This window comes from Miniopterus schreibersii (genome assembly GCF_964146895.1).
Source record: "Miniopterus schreibersii genome assembly, chromosome: 19".
NCBI lineage: Eukaryota > Metazoa > Chordata > Mammalia > Chiroptera > Miniopteridae > Miniopterus > Miniopterus schreibersii.
In genome coordinates this window covers 2,534,985-2,561,206 of record NC_138119.1, presented here as the reverse complement: position 1 = coordinate 2,561,206, position 26,222 = coordinate 2,534,985, and the positions used below count along the sequence as shown (strand labels likewise).

Sequence of the window (26,222 nt, the reverse complement as noted above, 5' to 3'; positions counted from 1 at the left end):
CAAAAGAGGCATTTCTGGGGATGCAATATGGAAAGCAGATTTTAAAAGAAAGAAGGAGGGAGGGAGGGAGAGAGGGGGGAGAGAGAGGGAGAGACTAGTCTGTGTTAGAGCATTATTTTGTGGGCACATACAGCTTTCCTTTATCTATAGACAGTCTTGAGTTGTGCTTGGTAGTTTCCCTGCATCACTTACCCAGAGCAGGGAAGAGATGACAGCGGTTATAACAGGTGGACTGTCGCGAATTTCTTTCAATCTGTTTGACTGTTTGGTTTGGCCATCACAGCATCAGAGCCAGAGATGGCAAACTTGCCAGCCTCATAAATTGAAGAAATGTTCTGGCAGCTGAGAACTGATATTACTAAAAGCCAGTAGCAAGATTTGAGCCCATTTCTAAGAAAATGATACTAGGAAGCGTGTTACAAGGGAAATGAAAGTTCGCTAATATCCTGAAAGTGCTTACGTACCTCCCCAAACCGGCCATTTGTTTCCTTCCCACTAGAACATTAGGCAAACGAATGAGTTTGCTTGACTTTCAGATTTGTAGACACTATGAAGCACATCTACCTGAGAGGGAAGGTCCTGCCAGGTGCCCTCCCTGTCACAGCGGAGAGCCGGGAAATGTTGGCAGTACTGTCCGACACAAACCATACCCACCTCAGAGCCCAGGAGTCCGGTGAGAAATTCCCTTCCCAAAGATGCGGCAACTACGGTGGGAGTGCGACTAGCCTGCCCTCCACCTATCTGCAAACTCACTTCTGCTTCCCCCCTTTAAAAGTTCTTGTAACTAAGATCAGGAAGAGGAGATGGGGACCTCTCTGGTCTCCAGGGTAGAATAATCCACAATTTTTTACCCCACACCATCCTGGACTTCCTGGAGCTAGGGACTCCAGCTCTTGCTTCTGAAAGGACTTTTCCTGTTACCCCAGGACAGATGACACGTGGGGAATGGGATGCCAAGGGCATCTGCTCTTCTCGTCCCCTTCCCAGTGCATAAACCCTTCTTCTCTCCAGAACTTTGATTTCAAGAATCTTCTTTTCTAATGTAAGTGTTATTAACATTACCACCACCCAGATTAAGCAATAGAACAAAACCAGAAACCCTGAGAAGGCCCATTGTGCGCCTTTCGGGTCACCCAGGAAGCAACTAATACCCGGACTTTAATACCATGCATTATTGTCCCATACTTTGTACTATATATAAATGAAATCATAGTATGTACTGTTTTGTAATTTTTTTTTTTCTAGTCAGTGTTAGCCAGGACCATGTAAAATAATGTTTATAGAAACTTTGCTCATAATAAAAGAAACTAGAAACAGCCCAAACATCCATCAACAGTAGAATGAATAAATAAATTATGGCAAAATCTTGGAAAACTATACTATAACATAGAGAAATACTAACAGCTACTAAAAATGATCGACCCATAGCTATATATAGTAACATGGATGAATTATGCAAAAATACAATTTTGAGTAAAAGAGTAAAGTCACAGGCAAGTTGACCATTTGACTATATTTATATAAAATTCAAAGCCTGGTCAAACTAAATGATGTCTTACTTAGGGCTACCTATACAGGTATAAATCTCCAAAGAAAGCAAGGGACGGTTCATATATAATTCAAGCTATCTGTCACTGCTCAGCGAGCACTGTGACGGGGGCGGTTGCTTCTAAGAGGCTCTGAGGGATATTAACGCTCTAGCTGTTGATCTGAGTGGCTTGTACCTGATGTTCCTTCCTTGCCCTTTAACGTATGAGTGTTTATCTGGATTCTGCCTTCGTGTATGCTATATTTGAATTATTTAAATTCCAGATTCCAAGGACACAAAACCAGATATTGCAATTCAGTGGGTTAAGATGGCACCAAGAACCCTGAATTTTTGTCAGGTTCCCATGGCGATGCTGATAAAAGCAGTCAGAGCGCCACGCTGTGGGTGTCCCTTATTGTTTCTATGGGTTTGAACACGTCACCCTTGGACCTTGGGGTTTCAAAAAGAGCTGCAGTGTGATTCAAGGAGGCAGTTGATAATAAACACACAAGTCCTACAAGTCCAGAAACGATCGCTTTACTATACAAAAACAGCTAAACATTTACAAAAAAAAAAATCAAAAGAAGTTGCACTAGTAGGTCACTTGGGAAAGTTTGATGAACAAACACCACCACCAGGCGTCTCCGTACCACGTCAGTACCATCCAGAGAAACCAGACAACTGCCACCTCGTAGGCTGAAGTGTTTAGTACCTGAAAGACAACCCACACCCTCCTGGTTTATCATTTCCCTATAAAAATATAAAACCCTGGTATTTTACAAACATGATGTTGTTGTCCGTGAACTTGATAGGAATCAAATTTAGTTACGGGAAATAAAATAGAAAAAGATGACAGGTCAGCTGCCAGTCAACATTAATATTACATTTGTTTCTAAGATGTATTAAGTTAGAACAACCAGTCCAGGCAACGCTGTTGAATTATTTTAGAGCTCAGCCTATGGGTGCCGCCATTCCAAGCAATCTTGCTAGGGCATCATTTTATGTTACATATGTACAGACCCTTCTACTGTATATACACATCAGGGAGCGCCTCCAGGCCTCCCATCTCTGTGGTCGTGCCTGTTTCTCATCCAGAAAGTTTTCCTCGGGCTTCTTGCCGCAGCCAGAAGCTCAGGCAGCCACTTCTTTCCGAGAGCTTGCTGCATCCGGGAAGTCAGGACCCTCAGCTCGTCGCTTGTCTCATGGTGGGTGTGAAGGCTTTGGGCTGATAAATAGTGTCTCTGGTGGAGCATTTCAGACGTGGGCTACACTTTGGATTTCTGCGCGTCTACCAGACTGTAGGAGCCCTTCATGTTGGCCTTTCTGGCAAAGTAGATGATCATCCCGAGGGCAGGAATGACCAAGGAGGACCCACAGTACAGCACGAGGAGCCCCGGAGAAAAATAGTCCTTGTTGCTTTCTCTTCCTGGAAAATAACAAAGTGGGTGCAGTTACCACCTGGCCCGCAGAGAAGCTGTTTAACAGTAATATCTATGTGTTTTCACAGTGCAACGCATTCTCTAAGGAGAAGAGAAGCGAAGCAGGGAGACGGGCCACCAGGACCCCGAGTGCATGTTGCTCTGAATCACCCAGATAACCAGTTGGTAGTGGCCACGGCCACGGCCAAGGCAGATCAGGACGACAGCTGTCGACTCCCCCACACACGGAGTCAGCTAGGCCGGGGCTCACTTGCAGAATGGAAGGAAGGGTGCCACGCTTTAGGGCTCGTTTACAGACAGCGTTGGAGAGGGGTGCCTGCTCTGGGGAATGTAAATATGTACTAAAGAGTTAGGACTCCGAGCACCGCGAACTGACATGACTAACCAGTTACTTGTCCAAGGAAATCGAGTAACGTGGAGTGTGGCCATATAGTCAGACACGATGTGTAAGGTAGTAAGCAGAAGATTCTTGCCAATGGCCTTTGCAGAGAGAGACAGAAAATGTTATATTCTGTGTCTCTGAAGTAGGGCATCTTCACCGTTTGTATCATCTCTTGATAAACTGAACTTTTTGCACACTATCGTGTTTGAGCATACATGTTACTCAGAGTCGTTCTCTGGCCCGCGGCTCTCCCCACCTAAGTCGTCGGTATGCTTTTAGAACCCACTGTCCTTGCCCCGGGGAGCTCTTACCACAGCTTCTAATCGAACATTTATGTGTGTGGTTCTCTATTAAATTTGGTTTCCTCCCACAGACTGAGTTACCTACTTTTTTTCTTCATTCACCACCAAAGAGCAAATACCTGGCTCAATGCTCGGAGTAGTTGGCACCCAACATACTTTTTTTTTTTAACTTTAGAGAGAGGAAGGGGGAGAGAGAGAGAGACATTGATGTGAGAGAGAAACACTGGTTGGTTGCCTCTCACTCACACCCAGACTGGGGATAGAACCCACAACCTTGTTTGGCGTATGGGACAATGCTCCACCCAACTGAGCCACACTGGCCAGGGCTACATATTTTTTAATAGTAATACTTCCTTTTTTCTGCATCCTGTCATTTTGTCATTTAGTTGCAGGTTGGGTACAGAAGGTAATGCACAAAATGAAAATTAGCGCTCTTTCTAATCTACTAAAAATGATCTGACAGCTGCAATGATATCTTAGCCTCACAAGAACCTCTACAGAAGAGAGTGAGGCCCTTACTAGATACACAGCTCTGTCTGTACTTATGTCTCCACAGCACCGTGTGACCTCACAGGTGGCATGTGTGTTGTCTTGGTCCCAGAAGAATGAGTGATCTGATTTTGGTGATCACTACATTCCCTCTAGAGGATTCTAATCACTGGGGTCACCCAAGTAGATAAGAATCCCAAGGGTCTTAATAATTTTTCAAATTATTAAGGTTAAAAACCCTTCACCCTAAACATAATAATTGCCTCATTTTTTATTTTTTTTTTAGAGTCTATCTAGTCTGAGTAGAAAGGTCATGTTTTAATGGGATGTCCATGACCACAGTTGTGGTTGGGCATCAATGTCGATGACACGTGGACAGCAGTATTTCTATTCCTATTGTTTTCTTTTAAATTTAATAAATTATCTTTTTCCCTCAGTTTTCCCCTCAGGCATCTGCAGTAAAACACAAATTTGCTGCTGAGTCGGTTCCCAGAGCAACGTTCTAATACGATTTTCTATTAGCTGTATAAACACTGAAAATCCTAAAGGCTCCAACTTTTTCTATCACTGGAATTCATTCAAGCCAACATAAAACAAAGTTAATTTTCAACTTCAGCTAAATACAAGGGGAAAGTAGTTCACAATATCCAGGGAAAGTATCAGATTCTAGTCTCCATTGATTTGTCATTATTTTAAACCATATCTAGTCTGGGAGCCTGAATCCCTAGCTGAGTGCCCAATACGCTTCCATCGTCCACTTCAGTAATAAGCGAGAATGGCAAATATCTAAGTTACTAATTTCATAAAGCAATTAGAAAAGACAGCCGTGTGTGAGGAAGAGTTAGAGAGTGGAGAAGCTTTGACTTGTCTTTAAAGAGAATTGTTAACCATAAACAGGATTACAAAAATGTTAGGAGTCCGATTTCCTGGGGCTAGGCTTGGAGGTGGCCTGGGGGCGTCAGGGTGAAAGTTAAGAGGAACCATGCATTTCAACCTACTCATAACTGAGATCTCAATCCGTCCAGACTCATCCCCAACCTCATTGGAGGCTCTGATCACATACACCCCGGCGTCACCCTGAGTGACCCGGTACAGGGTGAATGTTCCATTCTTTGAACATATAGTAACTCCATTGGCCAGACCGACTCTTTTCAGGACAATCACTGCAGGCGGATGACTAAAGGTTTTACATGTGATCGTGACATTGTCCCCTTCATTAACATGCCTAGATGGATGTATTGATACTGTTGTGTTGCGAGGAGGTACTGCAAAGACAGAAAACATAAGGTAAAGGCCAGCAGTCTTGAAAATTTGGGCCAGGTGAGTGAAAGTTGGCCTGTTTGCTAACCTAGGTTCACATTCCCTTTAATTGGCAAGCAGTTGCTAACTCTGACAGCCAAGGGCCCGGGGCTCTTAAGAGGGTTTGCATTTGTTCGAAGCCCCTTCCCTCCAAGCTTGGCTTCCAGTCCACAGCTGGAGCTCGTTAGCACACAAAGGCCCGGAGGACTGATGGGGAAAGGCTGGCAAATTCTTTCACCAGTAAGACCAACAGGTCTTACTGTTGGGTGTTCACAGAGGGGTTAGAAGATTAAGGGGCCCCTGAAGTTTCTCTGCTGAGACCAGTGCCCTCTTGCCCCCTCTCTCCTTCAGAATAGGGCAGAATGGGCAAGGGGCTGGGATGTCTAAGGAGGCAGTTCTATAGCTAGAGGTTCATATACATTGTTCTGCATCCGGATGGCCACTCCCTATTATTATCCTGAAAAGAGTTGATCCAGAAAATGCGCAGTTACTCAATGTTCAGAGAATCGACTTCTCTTCCTTTAGGAAGGAAATGGATCTTTTCCCATCTATCAATCTTCTTTCGCTTTCTCGTAGTCCCCAGGGAAAGGTTTCAAAAATATGTTGAAACACTCAGGAGCTACAAGACCTCAGAGACCAATGATGAATTGTTAACTTTGAGAAAAGCAGATGGGAGCTCTGCGCTCACCAAGGATTCCTGTCAGCCCCTGGCCCCACTCCATAGGCTGGAGCAGCTGTGCATTACTATTTTAGGAAATATTAAGAAATAAGCACAATCAGCACGGAACTCAGCTCTGTTTTTTGCCAACTCATTCATCTCACCCTAGAAATCCTTTACAGTCCACCAAAATTCTCCTGACCTATCATTAAAAAGTTTGAAAACCAGAAACAAAAACAAAAGTCTAACCTTTTACATCAAGTGTGATGCTTCGGGACTGCAAGCCAAGCTCGTGTTTAGATTCACATTCGTACACGCCTGCGTCCTCTAACTGGGCCCTCTGGATGGTGTATTCGCCTTCTATGGACTTGAGCACGGTGTCTCCCGTCTCGGCTTTTTTCTTCAGGATGATCCAGGTTTGGGGAACGTTTTCGCATGTACAGGAGATAGTCACAGTGTCTCCTTCCTTGACACTCTCCGAAGGAGAAGCTGTAAGTTGTATGTCTTTTGGAGCCACTGGAAAGAGAATTTGAGAGGCACCTCTGATTGGGTGAAATATAAACCAGTTCCTCATTAACATAACAGCAACAGGAGCTATCAAGGAGCCATTTGTGGTTACTGTTTACACTGAATGTTTAGAGGGGCGAGTAAAGATATCAAGCATTGACTGGCTGGTTGTAAATGATCACGTTTTTAATAAGAGAAGACATTTCTCATGCTTCTCGCATGTCCCTTAATATAATCCTTTACCCAGCCTAGCCAAAAGATGGGTGCTTAATAAACAGCTTTAGAATTCCAATGTGAAAAAGAGCCTTCAACACCAAAAACGAAAGTATGGAGGGAAAACTCCAAAATGCCAACCTGTCAACTAGGAATTGTTTTGTTCTCAGTTTTGGCTCTCCATCCTGGAGAGAGGCTCTGGATCTGATAGCTTAATCCGCTCTAGTGTCTTTATGCCACCAAACCAAACCAGAGGACACAGTCACTGCGACTGTTAGCCTCAGCATTTACAAAAGGTTTAAGTGCCCCTTAGGCTTCTAAGCAAATACTAGCAGGCACCTTGCAAGATTACCACTGAGCGTCCAATTCAGCCAGAGAGGGTGGCTTTAAGCCTAAGTATTTTTTAAATACACATATACGTCTTCTTATTCTTGTTTCAAAACCATAATCATTGCCTCATAAGTGTAACTGGTATTCCTGGCGTGATCCTGGAGCTAGCTGTCCACTTGAGGTTTAAAGAGTTTTAGGATAAGAGACTTGGCATGGTTCATGAGAAAGTACTATTCCAGGCACTTTCCTTGCATAGGAAACATCCCAAGCTTGCTCTTCAAAACCCTCAGTGCATTTGTTTAGTAAAAATTTTGTTTTCAAAGAGGACTTTGGTTCATCTTGTTTGGGACTCTCTGCACTTCCTGGACTTCCATGTCTATTTCCTTTTCAAATAGATTTTCAATTTCTTGCTCTTTCTCTTCTCCTTTCACCCCTATGATGCAAACATTGGTACACTTGAACTTGTCCCAGAAGCTCCTTATGCTCATATTTTTGGATTCTTACCAGTTACTTACCTATCAGGGAGCTCCCATAAGGCTGTCAGCTGATTTTCAACAGAAACTTTTTAGGCCAGGAGGGATTGGCACAAAATATTCAAAGCGATGGGAAAAGCAAGGACCTACAACCAATACTACTCTACCCAGCAAAGCTACCATTTAGAATCGAAGAACAGAAAAAGAGCTTCCCAGATAAGAAAAAGCTTATCACCACAGAATGAAACCTCACCATCTGCAACAACATGCATGGACCTACAGGGTACTGTGCTGAGTGAAATAAATCAGACAGAGAAAGACAAATACCAGATTATTTCACTTATATGTGGAGTCTAAAAAATAAAAATAAATAAATAAATGAACAAGCAGAACAGAAACAGACTCATAGATACAGAGAATATTTTGACAGTTGCCAGATGGGAGAGGGGTGGGGGATAGGTGAAAAAGGTGAAGGGATTTAGAAGTACAAATTTGTAGTTACAGAATAGTCATGGGGCTGTAAAGTACAGCAGGGGGATATAGTCAATAATATTATAACTATATATGTCAGATGGGTACTAAATTTATCAGGCTGATCACTTTATAAGTTATATAAATGTCTATTCATGGGGTTATACACCTGAAACTGATATTGTGCATCAACTCTAATTTAAAAATAAAAAAATTTCTTTGAAGAGGACTTTGTTCAAAACCAGTGACACAACCAAAATAATACTAGCAATAACTCATTAATCACGCACTGCTCACCTTGGATAATTAATTCAACTTCTGTTTTGCTTATCGCAGTCTGGCTGCTCCCTTCACATACATAAATACCAGAATCTTCCCTTCTTGTAGAAGTTAAGGTGATAGTTGTATTCTCAGAAAAAAACTGTAGATGCCCATTCTCAAGTTGCCTGCTCCACCGGAACTTCGGAGCTGGGAGGCTGTCGCTAGAGCACGTCATAGTCACAGAACGACCTTCCTCCAGGATGGAGGAGGGGCTGACCAGGATGGTTATATTCATGGGGGCAGCTGAAAAGGTAGGAACAGTTGTTAGCTTGACCCCTTATGCCCTGAGTTCCAAGGAGTTTTAAAAATGTTGCCAAACTGGGCTGTGCAATCAATGGATTAGAACAGTTTATAAACCTTGATAACTTTACCAAAGAGGGTTTCAGTCCCCCTTTACTTTAGCAGATACAGAATTGTAGACAGAAAAAATGGACACATAATGGGTATTTTCTAATGGAAATAAGTTCTGTAGGAACTCCTGCTACCAAACAGTGGATGATCAACGATAACATATATCGACATTTATGGTACATTAAACATGACCACAAATTATGTTTGTGGAATTTCAAACATAATTTCATAGACTACCTTTTCACAGGAATTTCCTGTGAAAAGGTAGAGTCTATCCTTCCACCCCTTGAATCCAGGCTTCCCTGTAACTTACTTTGACCAAAGTAACATGGAAGAAGTAAGATTGTAGGACTTCCAAGCCCAAGGATTATCACTCTGTTGAAACACTGCACTCTGGTGACTAAACCTAGGCTGCCTTTCTTGAGAGTGAGACAGCGCATGGAGCAAGGGAGGCCCGGACATCCCAGGGAAGGCCCCAGACATGTAAGTGAGGCCATCTGGGGCCAACCCCCCCCCACACACTGACCTGCCAACTGACGGCATGAGTGAGTTCATCTCCTACCATACTGAGCAGGCAACTGCTCATACGGCCCTTCCAAAACTGCCAACTCATAGTTATAGGCTAATAAAGAGTTATTAAGTGTTAGGGTTGGGTTGTTATAATAATCATTATTTTCCATTTCTTTTAGTTTTGTTTTGTTTTTTTCACAGAAGTTTTAACTCTTAACCTCGTGCTAACTATTGCCTGGCAAACATGATTAAAGAAATCCCTATTAAACTGTGGATACGTCGCACTTACTGTTAACATAGAGCTCCTGTGTACTCTGCCGTTCTTTGGGTCCAAATTCCTGTTCATCAATATATAACTTAGCCTGACAAACAAGAGCTTTGCCAGTATCTTCAGTGGTGGGGATGAAGGTCACTTCCAAACTCCCGGTCTCTAGGGATTTCTTAGACTCCAAAAAGCTTTTACTCTTCATGATATGCTCCCCCTTCAGGAGTTGGATCTCCAGCTGGTCGAGAGGGTACACGTCAGGAACTGTGCAGCTTGCTGTGACCGGGCTCCCACTCACCAGTACACCACTCATCTCAATCTCTGGGTCCCTGGGGAACGCTGCAGACATCAAGCAAAAATGATGCTCATAGGTGACGTTCAATGGAAAAACAGAACTAATCTCTATTAAAATCAAAGATCTCCAAAGAGTTTCAAATCCCTTGGGATAGAGTGACCACCAATATATAAATAATGACATTAAGTGTAAATATTTGTGATATTAAATATATATAATGCTGGAATGAACAACAGTAAATGAGGCAGTTGAGTAATAAATATACTTATTTTTTTCTTATTAGTGATGCAGTCCTGCTGAGAGCCATAGGTTGACTCTTCCGAGGACCCGTGAGCTTCCACCATCTTATTTGGTAACTCTATGTTTTAAATGTTTCAAATATTTACCATGATATATTGAATATTTACTACATGCTAGTCCCTTACTGTATCTCAGTCTTTAAAACAGCCTGATGAAATGGGTGTTATTTAACTTTCTTACAGCTAGGAAAACCCATAGAGCACTTACTTTATAGCTAGGAAAATGTACAAGTCTTAGAGAGGCTAAGAGACTTTCACTAGGCACCAGCCGTGTCCAGGAAGTCGCTGAGTTGAGGCCAGATGTGTATTTCTCTGACCTCAGAGCTCAAACTTGGCCTCACAGAGCCGCGCAGGCTCTCGGTATCGGTGAAGACCCACAGGGCAGCTCTCAACTTAGACCCTTCAGTGTCCAGTGGCCAAGTTTAGGCAGCAAGGTTTAAATCTTTCTCAGACAATAGTTGCAGTTAAGAAAAAAAGCTAAGAGATTTCAGTTCTAAATAGTATTTATACTACATCTATGCAACTCAATAAACACTAGACTAAAATAGTTACCCAGAGTAAGAGCAATGCTACAATGTTTCCCTGTAAGTAAATGTTGAAGTGATACATCCTCAACTGTTTCCACATGGCAGTGAGGCGCTGCTGGCTCTCATTGCCGTTGGAAATGCGCCCACATCCGCAGACCCTGGACTCTGGGTAATTTGATAACACAATAAAACTCACCCTTCTTTTGAGAGATTCAGATCCCTTTACAGACAGACTCTAACTCCTTTCTAACAAATCCCGAGGGGGACACAAGTTTGGGTGGGTTGTCTGGTGGAAAACCTCTACAGTATGTTCCCTTGAACTCAGCTGAATTAGACAAGGCAGAGCAACCCTCCCAACGAACTCACGCTGTGGTTACTTTGCATACTGTATCCCTCATTCGTTAAACTCGGGAGCTCCAGCAGTGTCAAATTCATGAGATCGGAGGTTGTGAAGGGCTCTCAGGCGACAAGCACAGCAGGAAAAAGCGCAGGGTGTGTGCGTAGTTCAGCCACTGTCCCCATCTGGTGCCACCCCTGCTTCTGCCTGTCCCTGCCCGCGCCCTTGGCTGTGCCCTCTGCCCTCTCGACCCCCCTGCCTGCATTCCCGGCTTCCTCCTGCTCCCTGCTGCCTCACTTTCCCCATCCCGCCCATCAGCTTTCCAAATACGCCTTCCAAACGGGAGGCTCGGGGCTCCCCCCAGTTCTCACGTTGGGCAGCCCTCATCCCCCCGCAGGGACCTGAATGGCACTGACCCCCACTCCTTGCTCACGCTCACCTCAGACACACCGGACACAGAGAGGATGGGAAGCGGCGAGCACATGGCGCGTTCCCGTGCCTGAGGCAGACGAGACAGAAGGACTGCCCATGCTGTGCACGTACGTAACGTGTACTTAAGATTTAGGCCGATGAGGCTGCAGCGGAAGTTCTGGGTCGGAGAGTCGGGAACCATTCCCGGTGCTAACTTCCCTTTCTAAACCCACGGATCTCATTGTCCACCACGGACTCGTGTTACATTTCTCCCAAGGGACTGAAAACAACAGCAAACGGTTCTGCCGCCACTTACAGTAGAGCTCCACCTTTATTCTCTTCTCCAGCTTCTTACGTCCACAGGTCACAGTGCACAGGTAAGAATGTTCGTTCTCGAAACCCACAGGGCTCAGCGTCAGTGTGGACGTGGCCCCCTCGCTGCTCACCGTCCCGCTCAGAGGGCTGTCGATCTGGGTTCGCCACGAGAAAGACGGGGCCTCGCAGCCGGCGGCAGCGCACCTCAGCACCACCGAGTCCCCGACCCGCGCAGCCACCTGGGGCCCCGGCGAGATCTCAACACTGAACGGCTTTTCTGGGGAGGAAAAAACAAGACAAAAGGAAGGTAGGATTGTTCTCCTCTCACCACATTCCGATGTATGGTCTTTGTGGTTTTGTTTTTTTCTGGTTTCCTTTAAGCGAACATCTGTGCCAAGAAAAAGTCAGTCCTTTGCACATTGGGGCCATCAGGAATGAGACCATGTCCCGTGAGAATGAGCCCACGGCGCTCCATTGGTTCCTTCCCTGAGCACAATGAATGTGGGTAAAAATGTGTCAAGACCCCCAGAGGGGCCTGTTTCTCGAGGGGCCTGTTTCATAGCAATAGTTCAGTTTCTGTGCAAACCCCTGCGACGCTGGACAACAGCTCACACTGTGTGAGAGGTGCCAGCGTCTTCAGTGCCGTGTAAGCCATTACATGGATTGTCTCATGTAGTCCTTGCAGCAACCTCAGAAACCCTCGCTGTTGATCCCACCACAAACACCACCACCTTCTCAGAGAAATTGAGGCTCGGAAATGCTGAAGGACTTTATCCAACTTACAAGTGGCAAAATTAAGGCTTGAAACCAGGCCAGCTTCAAGATCCCAGCTTTCAGCTGCTTGGACAACTCAATCCAGTCACCCTTGTGTGGAGATAACACAAGGCCTAAGAGAGGCACTGAAAAAAGCTACAAAGCTACAAAAATATGCTTTCTAATTGGATACAGTGCCCATAATGGGCCACCGCTCAGAGCTTCTGTCCCAACAGTATAAAGCTATACCACTGAAAGTCACACGGAAAGCAGAGTCAAAGGCTAAGCATTTAAGTGGCATATGAGCCACCTCTAAACTTAGTTTGATGCAAAATAAAAATAGAGTTAATTCAGGGGCTGGAAACTGGGATGGGAGGGCAAACTCCCAAGACTCCAATATCCAGGAAAGCTCTTGGCTGCCAGTGTTATCATTCCCACTGGGCACCCATGCTGCCGTCTGGGGAGAAAGGGAATTTGAAATCTCCATCCTGTTTCCCCGAAGAAACTGGAAGTGTTGGGCAACTCCCAAAGTGACAGATGATACTCCACAGAAAACCACTAGAACAGTCCTTGTGAAGAGCAGGCTGGGGGTGGAAGAGAGAAACCTCAACACATAAATAATCCAGATCCACCACACTATGCAGGGTTCTCGTCTGTGCCAGAAGTTCTTTTTCTTAGTGTTGTTGGTCTAGTTGTGACACTAGTACCTTCCAAAGAAGGTTCTCCTCGGATTACCTCAACAGACCCACAGGCTCTGAGATCCTGAAAGGGACAGGCCCTTCAGAACAAGCCCAGAGTTTCTGAATTCCTCACGCTGCTGTGAGGAGGGGGGCTTTACCACTGAGCCGCTTCCTGCCTGTGAGCACGTCTCAGGTCTGGTACCCCGTGAATCTGTGTCTCCTGCGGGAGAACCTATCAGGTCACTGCAAGGTCCATGGAGAGTTCAGTTCTCCCTTCAGGGCTCGGGCTGCTAGAATCCCGCGATGCACAGAACCGCCCTTCCTCACCCAGCTGGTCTCCCTCTCCCTGAAACGGAAAGCCGCTTCTTACGGGGTGGTTTTCTGGGACGAGCTGTGTGTGCTCTTGTCTGTGTCATCTCTTTCCTCGTCTCCAGATAATGCTAACTGAACACCCAGCTGAGTTCACCTCCTGATGAGGAGATTGACTTTTGTTTTTCTAACCATCCAAGTTTAAACCTCACGTGTGAAAAACGTGAGCCGCCCACATTTACAATGTTCTCATCCTGCGTTTCCTGAGCACCTACTGTGTGGCAGGCACTCAGCTATTACAAGTGTGAGTAAGACGAGTCCGTAACTGAGCTGAAGTATGTGGCGACGAGATGGGTCATCAGTAGGACCCAAGGACGTAATTCAGGCATCGAAGCCACTTCGCAGTGCTCAGGTCCCAACGACAGCATCTCCCCCTCACTTTGTCACATTCTACTTACCTTGGACAATTAATTCCACCTCCTTTTTGTCTTCCCCAGCCCGATTCACTCCTGAACACACATAGGTTCCAGAATCTTCCATCCTCATGGCAACCAGCGTGAGCGTTGAGTTTCCAGAAAGGTGCTGCAGCTCCCCACTATCTAATTTCTTGCTCCAGAAAATTTGTGGGGCCGGCAGGCCTTCACTGGTACACGTCATTGTCACGGAGCCGCCCTCTCGCAGCCTCGTGGAGGGACTCACAGAGGTGGCGATGTTCCTGGGGGGGACTGGAAGGACAGGGCACAGTGTCAGCAAGTGCTAACCCTCTTCTGACCCAGCAGGGGTCACGTGTTTCTCTCACAGGCTGTATGTCTCTGCGCCCATAAACTTGACACACTTACTGTGTCAGGCTAATATAAGGAATCATGGAGCCCCAGAAATTAGTCAGTCTGGCTTCTGACTCATTTGTTTGGGTTAATTTTTTTGTTGTTGTTGGTTGGAGTTTTCAGATAGCCATAGATACGCAGAAATTAAGAAAGACCCTTAATACGATTCAGTTTCCCAGGTAGGGTCGGAGTCCCATCTCAGCACCCTGGCCAGGTGGTCATCTAAGTCGCCTTTAACACTCCTCGCATGAGGCATTCCACCACCTTACAAAACAGCCCATTTGATTTTGGGAACAGCTCTAAGTATTAGAACATTTCCCCCTCATTGAGCTGAAACCTTCCCCTTCGTAACTATTACACGTTGGTCGTAGCTCAGTCCTCTGCTGTTACAGAATCAGTCAGACCCTTTTCCTACATCACCGTCTTTCAGGTACTTAATGACAGCTCCCTTTTCTAAGTTCCGTATTCTCTAGGAAAATATCCCATCCCGACTGCTCAAGATATTGATAAAAGCCTTTCCACCTCTTCTCTTTCAAACATGCTGTAGTTGGCAACACTTCTTTTCAGTGTGGTGCCCAGAGCAGAATGCAGTACTTTATTTAGTCCAGCACAGCAAGGCGACTCCTACACCATCCGGGGACTATGAGACTGCCTCAAACCCCCGGCGTCTCCGGGAGTGTGGGGCACCCAAAGCTCATCTGACTCCCCCACCCAGTGCTCACACGTACACACACAGAAACAGCACTCACCTCGTAAGGGCTCTATACCGTGATATTTCGGGGCATGGTATAGGAGTTTACAAACACAATTAAAAATTGTACCATTTGAACCCATTTCCTACGACCCATCGGGTGGTATTTTTACTTCCCCTTGGTCGACTGGGAAATAGAGAAGTTAAGCAACCCAGGTTCACACGGTTAATGGAGCCAGAACCCACACTCAAGTCTTGTTAACCCACACCCAGTGCTCTTTTCTTCAAAGCACGTTGTCGATAAATATGTTCTCAGTGAATAAAAATGGAGTAAAACAAGGTTCTTCTTGACTTGAGCTGCTGAGGGTACTGCCTTACACCCACAACTAAACTCCCACAGAGACCAGGCCACGTCACAGCGCACTTACTGTCCACTTGCAGCTCCTTTGTGGTATCCCTTTCTCGGAGCTCTGCATCGATTTCATCAATGTGTAACGCCGCTCGGCAAACAAGAGCTTTCCCAATATCCTCCCGGGTCGGAGTGAAGGTCGCTTCCAAACGCATGGTTTCCGGGGACTTGTTCTCCGGAAGCTCCCGAAACTCCTGATTTCTCAAGAGATGTTTGTCTTTCAGCAAATCAATCACCAGCCTGTCGAATGGGTAAACATCAGGGACCAGACAGGTGGCTGTGACCGGCCGTCCAACCTGCAGAGGGCCACTGAGATGAATCTCCGGGTCCTTGGGGAAAGCTGCAAAGGTCAATGAACACACATGAGTGGGCTCCTCGCTCGTGTTGTGTCAGGTCCCCTAGGGATTTAATGCCATGCCAACGAATCTAAAGTTTCCATTAGTGTGGCCTCATTTAAATTGCCTTTCATGATCAGATAGGTTCACAAATGAGAATCAGTCACCTGTTGGCCAGCTCTTCAGTTCTGATGCTGCAGGTACTAAGGCTTGCATGGTATTGGAGTAAAAGAAGGGAGAAGAAATTAATGTTTACTAAATATTTATATGTGCCTATCACTGTGCCATTCATTTAACATAAATAATTTTTTTTTAATGTTTTTATTGACTTAGAGAGAAAGGGAGAGGGAGAGAGAGGGGGAAACATCCATACGAGAGAAACATCAGTTGGCTGCCTCCTGCAATTCCCCCTACCCGGCAACCTGGGCATGTGCCCTGACTGGGAATCCAACTGGCAACCTCCTAGTGCACTGGTCGATGCCCAACCAACTGAGCCACACCGGCCAGGGCAACATAAATGATTTTATTTTACCCTCACAATAACCCTAAGAGATAGAGACCACACTTCACAGATACAAAAACACAGACTTGGTGCATTTGCATAACTAACCCGAAGTCACACCACTAGTAAATGTGGAGTCTGGGACTTAAACTCAGGATTTCTGTTATTCTGCATAGTCGCTGCAGAGTTATATTATGTCATATCACATTCTCTCATTTTAGTCAGGGCAGACATGTTCCCATTCTACAGATAAGGAACTGGAAGCTCAGCATGCCATTGCAAAGAACAGCGACTGGGGGAGATGTGCCAAGAAACGAAGAGAGCTGCATTAAATGATTGGCTTCTGGAAAGGGCGCCTCTCACAGGGACTAAGCCACCCGAAATGGATGCCTGTACAATCTTTAAAGTCTGGAAGGCAGATCTGCCCCCCAAAACGCCTAACTCAGGGTCCTAACCAGTACTGCATGTGAACCCCTCAGGGCCAAGGGCAGGCACCGTCTCAGTCAGCTTCGGCCTTGTTGCAAAGGGCTTCCTTTCCACTATAGACCTTCACGATGCTGACCCCTCAGCCGTTTCGAGAACCTGTCACAAGAATACAAAGGTCTCGACTCTAAAGACTCTTAAAACCAAGTGTGGAATGAAGGCAGGACTGTTTGACATAATGAGAGACAGACACACTTAAAGAAAAACTCCAGGCAAGATAATGAAAGCCAGAAGGCCTTCCTTTCCCTTCTTTAAATCCTCAGCAATTCAGGACCAGTGAACAAAGGCAAAAGGACTAGAAATCTTTGAAAGAAACACAGACTTTTTCATCAACAATCTCTGTCCCTCTGATTCTGTAAGAACTGTGCCTGTGACCCACAGAGTGTGTTGTCAGGTAACAGAAGAACTGGCTACTTTTCCCTGTATTTACATAAGGGGGCCTTTCAGGAGGCTCAGGAGGCTGCGCACACAGAAACAGTGCCTGCACGGCCCCCCGGTAAATGGAAAGCAGCAGCCGCCAGGCACCGTGTCCTGGGAAGAATCAGCCACACATGGGACTTGGTGAAGAGCCAGTTCGAGTTTCCGCACAGAGCTGAGCTCCACCAGGGCAGAAGGGAAGCAGTGTAATTATAGAGCAATCAAATGAGGCCTTCGTGAAGAGGCAGCGAAGCACTGCAGTGTGTGGGGGTGTGTGTGTGTGTGTGTGTGTGTGTGTGTGTGTGTGTGTGTGTGTGTCTTTTAAAGGGCTCCTCAGTAAGCAAGGCCAGTGATTTATTCTGGATTAGTTTTTCACGTCTCCTGCTAACTCTGCCGGATTGAGAATAGACTGGGCTGTATCTTGGTGGAATGCTAAACGAGGGGCTTTCATTCACACTCACAAGGCAAATCCAATTCATTATGCAAATGCCCTGGAGGCTGAGCAGCTGAGCATTAAGGATTAATGACACCAAAAAACAACAACACGAACTCAAACTGATCTATACCAGCATCCAATGAGCAGCGGACATACCAGTGTTTTTCTGTGTCCAAGGGGAAACTCTTATGCAGAAGCCTGTGACTAAATTATGGATCTCTGCCTAAACCAATTCTGAGCACCCCATTGCATAAGACTGAAGAAACGGAAACTCCCCGAAGGACGGGATTCAGAAATCATGTAGACGCCTGGCCCAGTGAACATGTAAGGATCTAATCCAATAGGAAGTTTTAGAAAATAAAGCAAAAAGAACCTTAGAGATGTTCATTTCATGGCTCCAAAAGCAAAGCAGGAGCCAGTGAGTCTCACCCACCCACGGTCCCCACGTCTGTGGCTGAGTTGGGAATGGAAGTCAGGGTTTGGGTCCCGGCTGGTGCTGGACTCAGCTGTCTAACTCTCTGGGGGCAGTAAGCCCTCTAGCCAAGAACCTAGACGTGGACAGTGTTTTTTTTCTTTTTAAAATGCCCCTTTTAGAAGCTTATTGGAAAGCAGACCCTTGGAGATCCTGCCAAGTACTCACAGTAGACGTGCACCTCGATGCTCCTCTCCACCTTCCTGGTCTCGCACACGGCCGTGCACAGGTAGGAGTGCTCGTTCCTGAAGCTGACAGGGTCCATGGTCAGCGTGGACGTGGGGCCCTCGGTCCTCACCTTCCCGTTCAGAGGACTGTCCATCTGGGTTCTCCAGGAGAAGGAGGGCGATGCGCAGCCTGTCGTGCTGCAGGTCAGCGAGACCGAGGCACCGATGGGAGCCATCACCGGGGACTTGGGCGAGATCTCGACTTTAAAAGCTTGAGCTGTGAAGGCAGAGAGAGAAAAGCAAACTGACACGGGTTTGTGCAGCGCTCTTCCCTCCTCACTTCCACCTTTGTCTGCAGTGTGACCTGGCCCATCTCTCTCCTAAACTGCTCCCACTCACTACAAGGCAGCCAAAGAGCATGGGAGTCGCTGCCAGAGAAGGTGTCAAAATGACCTTCACGCAGCGACTCTGGGGCCCAGCCCCAAAGGCCATCCATCTATCAGACTCGGTTTGTTGTTTGCTGAGTTTGATCTCATATCAGGCACAGGAAACAAAAGAGATAGACCTCACCAGAGACAGAATCCAAATGCTCATTTGACATTGGGGAAAAAGTATCCAAAGAACATGAGGCTGCCGTTCCAGCTGTGATAATGTCATGATGCATAGCAACACCAAGAGCACATAGGAAGTCGCGTTAAATTAAGTCCCTTCCCTGTGCAGGAATCCTAGCACCTCCCTTCTCTAACCACCTCTGCAACACTGACCGGACCACAGCGGGGCTAAGACGGACCACAAGCGTTTGCAATGGGTCAGGAGTTAAACTTACAAGCCACAAGCACCATCCATAGTAGACTCGAGGCCCCGAAGATCCCCACCATCTTCCTAGGCACGTGAAGCTGCTGTCGGGATGAGAAAGTGGCTCCCAGCCCTGCCTCCCGTCCCAGCCAAAAGTCCTGGGAAGAACCTTCGGCTCCTGCAGCAGCGAGGCTCAGTGGGGAGGGAAACAGAAAGTCTGCTCTTTATAAAGGGTCCTGCAGCAGAGGCGGAGGGAAATCCCTTCAAGGGGAAACCCGGAGCCCAGCCAGAAAAAAAAGTGTCACTGACAGCCAAGTCCAGGGTTAACCCCTTCAGCTGATAGCGGCTGAAAACACTCTCTCTGCCCTAGAAAAGGGATGCTGCCAAGGCTGCACAATCCAGGCTTGCCCTGATTCTCGCTCCAAAAGGCTGTCTTTGCAAGAAAGACAGAAGGTCGTGCTCACTGCAGAATGAGACTTTCTGAATCCAGGGGGAAGGGGTGGGGGGAGAGAGAATAGTAAATTGTACTCCAGTTTTTGAAGCAAATAATCACCACGTCGTGTGAACGAATTCTTCCCCGTGGAGAAGCCGTATCTGCGGTTCTAAAACAGACTAAAGCCCCTCTTACAAGACAAAGGAAAAAGGTCTGTCTTTTTGATGAGTTCATTTTTTAAAAGGAAGGTAGCATACCTTCTTGGTTTTATATTTTTTATTCATAGAAATTGGTGTGTTTTTCTTACCACAGACATCAGCTTTCTGAAATGCTGTTCTTGAGTGGAAAGTAAAGGAATGCCGTCAAAACAACAGAAAACTTTTTTTTCTCTTTTATTTCAGAAAGTCATGGACTCTTTGGTTCCGTTGCTGGGTAACTGGACATCTTTTCAGACCCAAATGCGAATGTATGGAATTCGCCTGAAGTGGTGGATTCCCAGGACTGTGAGATTGTGGCACAAACACAGCTAAACCATGAAAAATAACTTGTTTTTGTCACACAGGATGATGATTTTTGCGGTCTCCCTCCTCCCCCACCCCGGCCAGCGCAGTGACGTTCGTAAGGCCGTGTGAAAGGCTCTCAGCCCTGCGCCCACATAGCTCCTCTGCAAAACACTTGCCCATCAGAAAGAAATAGGAACAGCCACATCCTTGGGCTGCACACGTGCAGGCCTGCCTTCCCCTTGGGGCCGTCGTCGGTTCCGTTTGCAGCTGGGACCAGTTCTCCTTCATTATTGCCTCCACCTCGGCCTTGCCGGCAGCAAATGCGTGACTTTGCACTTAGCAGATACAAAAAAAAAAAAAGTGCATAATTTTTACAACTGTTTGCAATCGAGTGATCAGGTGAAATCTCTTTAGATACGTCCGTAAAGTCCTGTATAACTGGCACGGAACAGCATTAAGGTGCAGCCATATCAGGTTCACCTTAAACGAGCACTTTCCGGTTGTATTTTTTCAGCAATGGAACCAGTCGTCCAGTGACTTCATCAACTCCCAGTCACTGGAAGTGGTCGCGCAGCGTCGGGTGACAGCTCCTGACAGTGTGATCGAGGTCAAGCTTTGTCCTAAGCATCTTCTGGTGCTTCTCTGGCTGGACCCAGATGCTTCAGGGACACTCTCTCAGCCCGTTCAATAACCACTGAGCCTGTGGCAGCCCCCGCTCTCCCACAGCTTCCTCGCACCCAGTCAGTTCTTCACGGGCCCTCCTCAAGCAGAGTTTCCTAACGCTTTGCCTTGAGAGACCCAACACATCTGAGGGAAGCCACATTCCCAGTAGTAACAGTGGCTCATTAGGATGGTGATTCTCACCCAGGTGAGGGGAGGAACCATTCTTTTTTGGAGGGGATATCAGATGGGGTAGGGAAAGTGACAGGCCTGGAGTGGATTCTACCGTGTCAGTTCTTCCCTCTCCCTTCCACTGGCTCCACATAACCGAAGTCTTGTGCTGGGCATAACTAACGCGGGTGCCCGGGTATGCAGGTCAGGGCTGGGTCAGCTACCGAGATGGATTTAGCCCCTGGTTCTGTCACCCTGAGCCTGTGCCTAACCCTCAAGATCCTAAAATGGCTGCTCCATCTCCAGCAGTTGCGTCTGTGTTCCAGGCAGGAAAACGAAGGGACCGTGAAGGGCAAGAGACAAAGCCGGTGGAGTTTATCCCCTTTTAAAGAGCTTTCCAAGAAGTTCCAGGATGTGACTTCCACTTGTATCCCACTGAAAAGGTAGGAGATTGAATATTCTGTTCAGTATGCAACTGAATACGTCGTCGCCCAAGTGAATCGGGGTTCTGTGCATGAGAATGCAGTGGTGACAGAGCAAACAGCACCCCTGCTTTCACGGGCTTTGCCTCCTAGTAAAATGTAACTAAATAAACAAACAAACAGGAAGAGCAAACAGACCCGCCGAGGAAGGTGGCGCGGAGGGGGCGGGAAGCAGAGCAGACGCGGGCGGAGGCACAGCGGCGGGAACGGAGCGCGGCGAGTTTTTATCAGAACTGCACCTCTCCCCCTTTCTCAGTCTGTCTTTTTTAAAAAACGTTAAGGGCCTGAGAGTATGGCGTGTAACACACACCTTAGCAAGTCGCACGCCCGAAAACCTCGCCGGCCCTGCTCCAACCAGGCTTAGCCCCGGCAGGCAGCCCCGTGCGCTGTTGGACTCACCGAAGCTGTGAGTTTGCCGGTGAGGACGATGGCGGAAAAGGGCACAGGAGGCGGGGGGAGCCTGGCACGTGGTGGGCAGGGCCAGTAAGAGTCCAGGCCTGTTAAGTGTGGCTTGCAGGGGGGCGAGTGAACTGGCAAAAAAAATTAAGGAGAGGTCGGTCTGAAAGTAGGAATCTTGATATCAAGATTCCGGTTAGAGTATGACAGGTGATGACAAGGCTCAGAGACTGACTAGGAGAGGGGATGATGGCGGCTGGGTAGAGACCCTGATTGCTACAAACGAGGAGGTGCAGGAAATCCGAGGCTAGGCCCACGAGGGAGTCCAAGGAACAAAGAGTAAGGACAGGAGCGGTGAGGGGAAGGGACCGAGGCAGGCGTCAAAATCATGAATGGAGGAGGTGGGGTCACCAGGAGGTAAGGAGGTTGAAGAAGGTGGCTCGGGCGGCAGTAGAGAGGAGAAGTGTTTCGGAATTGGCCACAAGAAGAAGGGGGCTCGGCGGCATGTGGGGGTCACCATTGGACAGGGCTCCAGCTTTCAAAGCAGGCCAGGCTCCCACGGGAACAGCAAGGGGAAGGGAAGGCTTGGTGAAGGTGGAGCCCATCGGAGATTTTGTAGATGACCCATCTTAAATTCCATTATTTGGACACTCATAATAAGGGATTTACAGAGAGGTGTTGCCAGTGAGTCCAGAAGTGTGGACTCATCAGGGGCAGAAGGAAAGATGGACTTCACCCCAAGGTCTCTCAGAGGAGGGTCTGGGGTTAGAACTAATTAGCACCACCCTCTGAGTCCACCTCACATGCCACCTGTAGTGGTGAGTCGATGACGGGCAGGAGCTCACTGAACTTGGGGAGAGCAGAATGGAGGGAGGTGGCCTTAACAGAAATAATAGGAGCTCAGTAGCTTCCCCAAAATCCCACGGGGAAATCATTACTCTCTGTTGACCTTGCTCCAAAGAGATACTCGGGTAGACTTCTGAGGATACAAACAAGTACCGGTGATACGAGCAACGTGCCCTAGAAGCCAGAATGCCCCGTTGATCTCGCCGCCCCACCCAGGGCACACGTCACGTGCCCAGAGGTTAAGTGGATTTTTGAGAGGTGCCAGAAGGATGTCTCACATTTGTAAAGTGCTTTATAATTTTTCTTTTAATTCTTAAAATATTTTGTCTCACGTGAGTCTCCTAACAGTCGCAAGGACTCTACAGGGCGAGTATTTTTGCCTCCGTGAGATGGAGGAAGCCGAGGGTCCAGGAGGTTCACTGCCCGCGAGGTAACGGCGAGGCGATAGGAGAACTGGGGCCAGAAGTGAAACTTCCTAATTCCGTGTTCAGTGTTCTCTCCGTCCTCGCACTGCCTGCCCAGGCCCTGCTGCTTTTCCTGTACCTGGGCTGTCCGGGAAAGCCTTCGAGATAATGTGGGCATCACCCTTTCCATGGCGGTGATATCAGGGACGGGCTGTTATATCTCCCCATGTCACAAACACCAGCTGTCTGTTTCCAAACCACACTCACCGCCCACTGCCTTGCTCAGCAACTCTGTCTGCACTAAGCAATGTTGCGAAGTAAACCTACTGATTTCCAAAACCCCCCACTCTCCATCTCCGTGTGTTTGTGTTGGCTCAGAACACAAGCCCTGGAAATTCCAAGACTTCCATAGAAAAAAAAAGGCAGAAAAGCTCGCTTGTGCATTTGCCATATCACAGCTAAAATAAGACTTCAGGAGCATATCCTGTTTTGGAAGACCTTGCGCCAGGATAAATAAGGTGAATACTGAGGGATGGAAGTGTTCAAACGGGAAATTATAACTCAGAGATTGCACTGTCCATGTGGAGATGAAAAATGTTTTATAAAAAAGTTCTAGGCAGGCTCTTAAGGTACCCGAGTCCCTCTGAGCGCGTCCAACCCTGTCAGATATACACACAACAGGCGGTGACAGCGGGACCACCGCGAGCAGCGGCAGGACTGACAAATGAGCCACCTTTCCTCTCCTCGCTGATGACACAGGCACATCTGCCTGGGGTGACACACATTCAAAATACAGTTATTTTCGAGTAGTTCCACCGAATGTCAGCAGAGGAGAGGAATATGTGACATTTTGAGGGAAAGGACATGAAAATAATTCTCAAAGACAAGGCATGCAGAGAGGGAGGCAGGCAATGGTAAGTTTACGGCATGTGGCACTTGATTTAGTGCAGAAAAGGAGAGGGGCCTCCAATGTGTTTCAAACAGGAGCCCTGGCCAAGTAGCTGGGTGGGTTAGAGGGTCACCCCAATACGCCAAGGTTGAGGGTTCGATCCCTGGTCAGGGCGCATGCAAGAAGCAAACAATGATGCATCAGTAAGTGGAGCAACAAACCCGTGCACCTCTCTCCCTCCCCCGAATCAACACCTCGCAGTCACAACGCGTCCTTTCTCTGTGGCACTATGCCTGCCGCCTTACTCGTCCCACGTCGGCCCTGGGGACAGGCCCGTTCACCAGCGTAAACAGTGAGGACGGTGGGCTTGGTGCTCCTGCGGTGTGTGGTTGGAGGCAGAGCTCTTCTTTTTTTAACGTCTTCAGGCAAGAGGCTTTGCCTCTCTCCATCTTGGTTTCCTCATCTATAAAATGGGGGTAAAAAGAATAAATACCCTTCTACTAGGATTGTTTCAGGGTTACTGGAGATCATGCGCGTTAATAACGCATTTCATGGTAAACAGAAAACATTCGGTTAAATACCAGCCAGTCCAGAGGGAGAGGAAGGGGAAGGGAGACTACATCTGAACTCTGGTTTGTGATCTTTCCCTATTGGATTCTGCTGAAAACTGATGGTCTACCGCCCAAAAGGCACCAGTTCTTTCAGGCCAAGTATGAGAAATAGACTTTCTTCAGGTTGAGCCGAGAAGAGAGAAAGAAAAGGGAAACTGAGTGGCTGTGTGTATTTACCCCATTCTCTAGGTTCTATGTTCCTGGTGCATGTGCATGCCTGTGTGTGAGCGTGTGCGCACGTGTGCATGTGTGCGTGTGTGTGCGTCTGGTGATTGTCAGTGGAGAGCAGAATCTTCTGGACTCTGAAACAGAAGGTCATGGGATCCACGGAGAGACTGACCACTGTTCTAGACAGTGGTTCTCCAAGCGCACTCCCTAGACCAGCAGCTCCCACATCGCTTAGGAACTTGTTACAAATACAGATTGTCCAGACCACACCCCAGATCTACTGAATGGGCAACTCTGGGGGTGGAGCCACGCAGTCTGTGTGATTCTGATGCTGCTACGGGGCGGAACCACTCTTCCCTTCCCAGGGAAGTCCCTTTCCTTCCTCACCATCCGACAGAGGGACCAAGGGCACAGTCTCCCGGCCTAGCCTGCTCCTGAGCACACAGCTCCATATGTGTCCACAGCTTTGTTCTTGAGAAGATTAAATCATGGAAAAAAGTTTCAAGATGAAAGAAAACAGTATTTTATGTTCCGATTCAAGAAAAAATTAGAGAAAGGATCATCAGAGGCATCATTTGAAATTCCCGCTGTAGTTTGCTATTTCCTCTACGTTTAATGGCTCAGTAACTGACGAAGTAGACAAGGCTTGGCACTGCCTAGTCCAGCTGAAGCCTAGAGGAGCCATCGTGCTCCCAAGGACACGGCTGCTTTCAGGGAGCAGTCATAGCCTAGGCCTGGGGCCTGAAGTGAGCTCACCGCTTTTCCAGGGGACTCGTGCGCTACGCTGCTTTTATTATTGACTTTTTTTAGGGGGGGGAGAGGGGGAGAAAGAGAGAAACGTCAGTTTGCTGTTTTGCTTGTTTATGCGTTCATTGTTTGATTCTTGTATGTGCCCTGACCAGGGACTGAACCCACAAAGTTGGTGTATCAGGAGGTTGCTCTAACTAACTGAGCTACCTGGCCAGGGCCCTCAGTTACATTTTAAAAATTAAAATGTCATGCAATTGAGAGAACCTAAGAGAATTTTTCTTCTGAAATTCTAATCTGGCCCGTTACTCAACCCAGGTTCCTAGTGCTTCTTTACGGGCCCTGTAAGATGTTTGCTCAAGTGACTGTGACCTGTCATTGTTTATAGGAGCTGGTTGTCCAAAAGTCATGGAGGAAACTGTCCTAAAAGTCATAGGGTTTGGTGGTAGGTGGCTGGGTTAAACACCAGTGGGGGAGGAGAGCAGAATCTCTTAGGTAAAGACTCATAGTATTTAAAATGCCCCACCAAACACACACCTGCATCCCAGGAGCCTCTAAGAGAAGTCACCTCCGCCCTCTCCCCAAGTTCAGAGTCAGCCATTGGTCCTGATGGGGGAAGTTTCCACTGTGAATTACAGAACACGGTCTTCCCTGTAAAAGAATTCTTTGATCTAGCGTCAAAGTTCAAGGCCCTGTAAAAGAGAAGTGTCGTGTAAGAATGTCTGGAATGGCCGTATCGGGCTTCCCTGGGGACTGAGAACCTCCAGCTGATAAGAGAGGCATGGCAGGGTGGCCACTGGGGCAGCCGTGGGACAGCGTCCAGGAATACAGGGGTCCCGTGCGGAACGACATGAAAACAAGCAAAGCCACGCGTGCATAGTGACCAAGCAAATCGCAAAATACCGTTTGTCTACCAC

At 47.3% G+C, this 26,222-nt stretch overlaps 1 protein-coding gene across 2 annotated transcripts; it reads right to left on the bottom strand.

Annotated features, from left to right (window-relative positions):
* Positions 1 to 2,049: 2,049 nt before the first annotated feature.
* Positions 2,050 to 19,196, bottom strand: VCAM1 (vascular cell adhesion molecule 1). Of its 2 annotated transcripts, XM_081121475.1 has the most exons (10): positions 19,027 to 19,162; positions 18,202 to 18,477; positions 15,408 to 15,728; positions 13,923 to 14,189; positions 11,724 to 11,999; positions 9,563 to 9,877; positions 8,389 to 8,655; positions 6,347 to 6,613; positions 5,139 to 5,405; positions 2,050 to 2,954 (listed from the first exon to the last, which is right to left on the bottom strand). In XM_081121475.1, the coding sequence occupies exons 1-10, from the start codon at positions 19,076 to 19,078 to the stop codon at positions 2,794 to 2,796; spliced, it is 2,469 nt and encodes an 822-aa protein (XP_080977601.1). In that variant the 5' UTR covers positions 19,079 to 19,162; the 3' UTR covers positions 2,050 to 2,793. The 2 variants fall into 2 exon arrangements, with proteins under 2 accessions (XP_080977601.1, XP_080977602.1); XM_081121476.1 differs by lacking the exon at positions 5,139 to 5,405 and having other exon boundaries at positions 19,027 to 19,196.
* Between the last annotated feature and the right edge of the window lie 7,026 nt (positions 19,197 to 26,222).

Excerpts from the sequence above, each read along its gene's own strand:
- VCAM1 (XM_081121475.1), bottom strand. The coding sequence starts at position 19,078 with ATGGTGGGGATCTTCGGGGCCTCGAGTCTACTATGGATGGTGCTTGTG. Across the intron at positions 9,878-11,723 it reads AATAAAGGTGGAGCTCTACT|CGTTCCCCAGGGACCCAGAG; the intron begins GTAAGTGGCGGC and ends TGATGTCTGCAG. Across the intron at positions 2,955-5,138 it reads GATTGAGATCTCAGTTATGA|GAAGAGAAAGCAACAAGGAC; the intron begins GTAGGTTGAAAT and ends GTTATTTTCCAG.